Below are 7,795 nucleotides of genomic sequence, written 5' to 3'. Positions count from 1 at the left end.
GGACGGCGAGGACCGATGGGCAAAAACGAGTATAATAACCCGGGGATGAAGCGTATTAATGATCGGCAATTAGTCAAAACGACAAAATATCGGTTCTTATCTTGGTCGAACACGTAAAATTTCTCATAACGTTTACCCGGTCCAATCCCTTCAAGGTTACTGTTCAAAGCACCTACCAGATATATCACTTCTTGTGCACTCACGTATTTTTTTTCTGCGTTGCAAAGGAACTGTGAATGAACTTACAAAATTTTCTGCATATCCTATTGCTTGTTATAGAAAATTGTATGTATTATTAAACTTTATAATAAAATCCATCGTATTTGTTTTTTTGTTTTTTTCAGGCAGTATTTTGTATTCAAATAGCTAAAAAAGATTGCATTTTCGAATATATTAATAAAAATTAAAATACTATATAATAATAACATATTTATTAATAAGGTTTAGCCGCCATTTGTTTTTGAAATAGTTCTTGGAGATATAGATTCGTAGACTGAATAGTTTCTAACGAAATATTGTTCCATCCTTGTTCCAAAATTTTAGAATCATGTTTTGGTACCGTTCAGCGGTAACAGTAACTGCAACACCTTGGTCATTTTCAAAAAAATAATGTTTCCAGTATGAATACCACACCATACAATTGTTTTTAGAGGATGTAATGTTTCATGAAATAATTGAGGATTCTGTGTTCCCCAAACCCGACTGTTCTGTTTATTGGCGTGGCCACTGAGATGAAAATGGACTTCACCATTCATTATCAATTTAGACGAAAAACCTTCAATTTCACCAGACAGCCTTAGGATTGCATTACTGTATTCAACTCATTGATCAGGATCTCTCGGTAGCAATGTTTGAACTAATTAAATTTTGTACGAGGCCTGTCTGCCGTCGTACCGTACTGTCGCGAATTCGCACGCAAACGATAAATTATGGTTTTGTGAGGCACAGAACAATTAATATATTTTTGACGCAATTTCTGCTGAGTGCCAATAAAGGATTATTTTCAATAAATATTGTATATATATTGTAATAAATATTGTATATAAATATTGTCACTATTTCTGCTCGTTCTTGTGGCGCATATATATATATATATATATATATATATATATATATATATATATATATCTTATATATAAAAATGAATCGCAAAATATGTTCCTAAGCGCATAACTCAACAACGCCTGGACCAATTTGGCCAAATCTTTTTTTAAAATGTTCGTTGAAGTTCAGGGATGGTTTTTACGGCGAGAAAAATTAGAATTATTGCTGGAAAAACCCTAAAAATAGCCCTTTTTGTTTGAATTTGTTTCGTGTATCAGTTGACAATTCATCTGTCATCTGTCAAAAGTCATCTGTAACAGACAACTTTTTTTTTTTAAATTTGATATGACTTGAACTCAAATCCTTTTAATCCGTACGAATTGTTTTATTTATTTAAAATTTTTTATTTGTTTAAAATTTAATTCAAATTTTAAATAAATAAAACAATTCGTACGGCTTAAAAGGATTTGAGTTCAAGTCATATCAAATTTAAAAAAAAAAGTTGTCTGTTACAGATGACTTTTGACAGATGACAGATGAATTGTCAAGTGATACACGAAACAAATTCGTATATCGTGTTTTGTGCAGAGTGTTTAGTTAGTTAGTGTTTGTTTAGTTCGTGATTAGTGAAAAAATAATTTATATTTGATATGCCTCCTATAAGACGAAGCAATTTAGGTAGAAGAACCAGAAATGCTATAAACCAAGCTAATTACCGATCTAATCGTACTGCACAAGAACGTGACGACGGAAATGAACGTGAAAGAATTCGGATATCACAAACGCGTGAAGCGCGAGCGCGACATTCAACTAATAATCGCGCAAGTTTGAATCCAGCTGCTTTCAGTTACGATGTGTCAATTGACTACAGTAACTACCAATGTGTTGTTATTGGTTCTATGAACTTGGTTTGCTCACACTGTAAGGCATTAAAATACAAAAACGAAGCCAATGGATTGTGTTGCGCAAATGGTAAAGTGAAATTGATACAATTGGATCCACCACCAGAACCATTGTACTCATTGGTTTCAGGAATAGGAACAGATTCTATACACTTTTTGACACATATTCAACAATATAACAATTGCTTTCAAATGACTTCATTTGGGGCAACAAATGCAGTTCGGGAAAATTTTATGCCAACTTTCAAGGTATGTATTATAGCAGTTACTCATAATTATTTTAGCGAACAAAATTTTCTGTCACCAAAGTTAAGATGTGTTACTAATCTTCAATTTCTTAATCATTACGAAATATATCACTTAGTCATCATATTATATGGTGATTCAGTTTCAGTGACACTTTTATTATATTTTATATTTGATAGATATTAGTTAAAACTAAATATATACTTTTTAAGATCAAATATTATTTAAGTTTGATCATTGACAATCCATTAATTTATACCACACTATAATATTTTTTTTATTTACAGATACAAGGGCAAATATATCACAGAGCAGGTTCACTGTTACCAGTGTCAGATAGCGACAACAAATTCCTGCAAATTTATTTTATGGGCAATTCACCACAAGAAATTGATCTGCGTTGTGCACATAACAATTTAGTAAAAAGGTCTATTGTAGAACAATTACAAACTTTATTTCATCAACACAATCAATTGATTATATTGTTTAAAACTGCCCTGGATCTGATGCCATCCGATAATCACAAAATTGTAATCAGAGCTGATAAAACACCTGCAGGTCAACATACAAGACGTTTTAATGCACCAACTATTGATGAAGTTGCTATCGTTGTAGTTGGAGAAAACTTGGAATCCCGTGATATTTTTTACATCGTCGGAATTTTCAATTACAACCTATAAAGGAAACACACCGCTCATATGATGCACTGCAATATCCCATTATATTTTGGCAAGGTGAAGATGGCTACGATTTATCAATAAAAATGATAAATCCCATTACAGGTAACTAAAATATTAGTTTAGCTATGGCGATAATATCTCAGTCACTATATTATGTATTTTAATTTTATATTTGAATGTTATTAAAACAAAATCTGTTTACAGGTTCTGAAACCAACAAAAAAGTCAGTTCAATGAACTATTATTCATACCGCCTAATGATTCGGGAAAATGCAGATAATCACATATTGAAATGTCGGCGATTATATCACAAATATGTTGATGACATGTATGTTAAAATTGAAACGGAGAGATTAACATTCATCAGGTTGAATCAAACCAAACTCCGATCTGAAGAGTATATTCACCTTCGAGATGCGATTAATACTGATGGAAATGCACAGAATGTCGGTCGGATGACTATTCTTCCAGCAACATACATCGGAAGCCCTCGGCATATGCACGAATATGCTCAAGATGCCATGTCGTATGTTCGTCATTATGGTACAGCAGATTTGTTCATCACATTTACATGCAATCCGCAATGGATACAAATTAAGCAGGAGTTATTACCTGGGAAATCATCCATTGATCGTCATGATATTACAGCCAGAGTCTTTAGACAAAAGTTGAAATCTTTAATGAATTTCATCGTAAAACATAATGTGTTTGGTGAGACACGCTGCTGGATGTATTCTGTGGAGTGGCAGAAACGAGGATTGCCACATGCACACATTTTGGTTTGGTTGGTTGAAAAGATAAGGCCAAATGAAGTTGATGCAGTGATATCAGCTGAAATCCCTAATGTACAAGTAGATCCTGGATTGCATGAGGTAGTTATCAAAAACATGATACATGGTCCCTGTGGAACTCTTAATCAAAATTCACCGTGTATGATGGATGGTAAATGTTCAAAACGATATCCACGGACATTAATATTGGAAACAATTACTGGTAATGACGGTTATCCATTGTATCGTCGCAGATCGACAGCAGACAATGGAAAATCAACAATTGTCAAATTAAATTAACAAGATATTGAAATAGATAATCGTTGGATTGTTCCATATTCACCCATTTTATCAAAGACATTCAAAGCACACATCAACGTTGAATCTTGCCATTCAGTGAAATCGATTAAATACATTTGCAAATATGTAACCAAAGGGAGTGATATGGCTGTGATTGGAATTGGTGCAGAGAATTCTAATGATGAAGTTACCCAATACCAAATGGGCCGCTATGTCAGTAGTAATGAAGCAGTTTGGCGAATATTTTCTTTTCCTATTCATGAGAGACACCCTTCTGTTGTTCACTTAGCTGTGCATTTAGAAAATGGACAAAGAGTGTATTTTACAGCACAGAACGCAGTACAAAGAGCTGCTCAGCCACCATCTACTACATTAACCAGTTTTTTTGAGACATGCCAAAACGATGATTTCGCACAAACATTGCTATATTCTGAAATGCCAAAATATTATACCTGGAATCAATCCTCAAGGAGATTTATACGACGGAAACAAGGAAAACCAGTTCCAGGATATACAGATGTATATTCCACCGATGCGATTGGCCGGATTTATTCAGTACATCCAAGCAATGATGAATGTTTTTATTTACGACTGCTATTAGTCAATGTACGTGGCCCAACATCATTCCAACAGTTACGAACTGTTGATGGTGAATTGTGTGGATCCTACAGAGAAGCCTGTCAACGTTTGCAATTGCTTGAAAATGACGCTCATTGGGATCAAACTCTCAATGATGCTGTAATATCATCACACACTCATCAAATACGAACATTGTTTTCTATAATCATATCTACATGCTTCCCATCAAACCCAATTGATTTGTGGATGAAGTACAAATATTATATGTGTGATGATATTTTGTATCAAATACGGAATAGAATGGGAAATCCAAATATACAAATCAGTGAAGAAATTTACAATGAAGCATTGATTTCAATTGAGGACATGTGCTTGATAATGTCAAACAAACTATTAATTCAATTAGGCCTGACCGCGCCCAATCGTCCAATGCATGACGCTTTTAACCAAGAGTTGCATCGAGAAAGACTGTATGATCTCAACGCTTTGAAAGAATAAATTCAAACAAATCTTCCACTGTTAAATGAACAACAGAAGTATGTATTTGAAACTCTTATGAAAGTAACAAATGATGAAACTGGAGGGATTTATTTCTTAGATGCACCTGGTGGTACAGGAAAAACTTTTTTTATTTCATTAATATTAGCAACAATTCGCTCACAAAATAAAATTGCACTTGCACTCGCTTCGTCGGGAATCGCAGCAACTTTGCTTGAAGGTGGTCGAACAGCCCATTCAGCACTAAAATTGCCATTAAATATGCAAAGCAATGAAACTCCAACCTGCAACGTTTCGAAGAACTCTGCAATGGCAAAGGTTTTGCAGCAATGTAAATTGATTGTTTGGGATGAATGCACGATGGCACATAAAAAATCTTTGGAGGCTTTAGACAGAACCTTAAAAGATCTACGTAGCAATAATAACCGATTTGGTGGTGCAATGATTTTATTAGCAGGAGATTTTCGTCAAACATTGCCAGTGATTCCACGATCAACGCCAGCTGATGAACTCAATGCATGTCTAAAGTCCTCCAATTTGTGGAAACATGTTAAAGTACTTCATTTAAGCAAGAATATGCGTGTCGAGTTGCAAAATGACCAATCTGGAAACATATTCTCTAAACAACTCATTGACATTGGTAATGGCAAATTTCCTATAGACATGTTGACGGCTTGCTTTTGCTATGACTATAAACAAGTCCCAGGGGCAATCATTAAGTGTTTGTGGTATTAATCTAGAAAACCCATGTTTCTCACATGGTCAATTGTATGTTGCCTGTTCCCGTGTTGGAAAACCATCAGATTTGTTTATCTATGCGCCAGGTAATCAAACAAAAAACATCGTATACCACAAAGCAATATAATGATAATAATAATAATAATTATGATTCACATGATTAACAATAAAGCGATTACTTACTTTTCAATCCTTATATATGTTTTATTTAATTATTTTTTATTCACAACGCCCTATCACCAGGGTGATGGTTCTGTTCAGGAGAATTTTTTAAAATACGTAGGCACAAAAACTGCCACATTACAAATCTTTTTGACAGGACGAAGTCTGTCGGGTCAGCTAGTAGATATATATATATATATATATATATATATATATATATATAGATATATATATATATATATATATATATATATATATATATAGATATATATATATATATATATATATATATATATATATATAGATATATATATATATATATATATATATATATATATATATATATATATATATATATATATATATATATATATATATATATATATAATAAAGTTTGGACTACCCAACAGAATAGTTAAAGCGAAACTGAGCTAAATGTCATATAACCAAGATGGCGCGCAATCAAAATTATAGTGGGACTTTTGCCTCACCTGCTACCTAGTTTCTAAGTTAATAAGATATTTTAAGTTTGTCTAATATAACTAGTAACATTGTATTAATAAAAACATTTTTAAATTTAAAATAATGGGTATTGTAATACGTTATATAATATTATATAGGCAATACAGCATGTTTATATGCAATATTACTTCGAAATATACCAAAATATATTTAAAATAAATAGTATTGTTGAAGCCTGGAGGTTCGAGTCTCCTTGGGACTATTCTCCAAGCATATTTATCAATAAAAGATTGTAATAATTAATAACATAGAATATTAATCGCGAAATAAAAACGCGATTCATTTAATGTAATATATCTATAAATATTTATACTTGTGATGCATTGTTCTGGATATGCCCACACCTACTACGATTCCACTTTAGGTCGCCTGCTTTTAGTGTAACATAGTTAAGCTTTCAAATTTCGTTTGAAACGTTTCAGCATCTAATATAACTAATAATTAATCACCGGCGCGTTATATCCTTGGGCCTATTGGTTTCTGAGGCGTTGACATTAAAGTATGAACCGTTCTTTTTTTCCTTTTTAATAATCATTTTTCCATCATATTTTTACACCGGCGGGTGTGAATAATGAAAGCGAAACGGCGCCTGAAGTCGATTTATGGCTTCGTACGGGTCTTTGTTTGCCATTCCGTGGCCAGCGCACGCTGATATTAACCCCCCTCGCCGCCCTCATAGTCCGCGTCGTCTCCTCCCGCCACCTCCTGTTCCCCCAAAAATAATTAGATGAATTTTTGGTCGGGAAATATTTGTGCTGAATATTTTATAACGAGAATAGGATTGGGGGGTGGCAGTCGTCGTGTTTTACCCCTCAGTTTTTATTATTAGTATTCCTTTTGGGTATGTTGTACAAGTCAGTGTTACCGCATAAGCATATTTTTATTAACGGGCGAGATATTCGATTGTAATGGCACTATGCCATATTAATAATTAGTAACTTACACAATCGTTTTACATTTAGCCGTATTCTATATAGTGTTTCATTAATTAATGCATTCATTCATTAATAATTGGTTTGAAATCAATACATTTTGTGTAGTTTTGTTTTCTATTTTAAATTCTGGGGCTTTTAACCAGCAATTTCGCTTCACCAAATATTAAACTATGTTCTTAGCTACACATGGGCTTCACTTCGTTCACTAATTTTATTTCTACATATTATTTTCTTATGTACATATTGATTCTTTCTTTACATGCTTCTTAATTCTATCTTAATCTATTCTTCTTTATCAATTGAATTACTGCAATAAGGATGCAGAAAAAATTACGATATATCAATATATCGATACTTTCTGATAAAAAATATCGATATTTTGGACGATATATCGATATGTCGATATTTTTTGGCGATAT

The 7,795-nt window shown here is 33.0% G+C and overlaps 2 protein-coding genes across 2 annotated transcripts; both read left to right on the top strand.

Annotated features, from left to right (window-relative positions):
- The first annotated feature begins 1,111 nt into the window (after positions 1-1,111).
- LOC143200062 (uncharacterized) lies at positions 1,112-2,872 on the top strand. Its single transcript, XM_076410326.1, has 3 exons — positions 1,112-2,016; positions 2,077-2,195; positions 2,480-2,872. The coding sequence occupies exons 1-3, from the start codon at positions 1,695-1,697 to the stop codon at positions 2,870-2,872; spliced, it is 834 nt and encodes a 277-aa protein (XP_076266441.1). The 5' UTR covers positions 1,112-1,694.
- Positions 2,480-5,947, top strand: LOC143200053 (uncharacterized). The gene is made up of 2 exons (XM_076410313.1): positions 2,480-2,974; positions 3,077-5,947. Exons 1-2 carry the CDS (start codon positions 2,956-2,958, stop codon positions 3,940-3,942), a joined length of 885 nt encoding a protein of 294 aa, XP_076266428.1. The 5' UTR covers positions 2,480-2,955; the 3' UTR covers positions 3,943-5,947.
- Positions 5,948-7,795: the final 1,848 nt, after the last annotated feature.

The sequence above is a fragment of the Rhynchophorus ferrugineus genome, unplaced genomic scaffold, assembly GCF_030347505.1.
Source record: "Rhynchophorus ferrugineus isolate W39M unplaced genomic scaffold, kcgeb_rfMv2 rfM1, whole genome shotgun sequence".
NCBI lineage: Eukaryota > Metazoa > Arthropoda > Insecta > Coleoptera > Curculionidae > Rhynchophorus > Rhynchophorus ferrugineus.
This window is presented reverse-complemented; position numbering and strand designations above follow the sequence as displayed.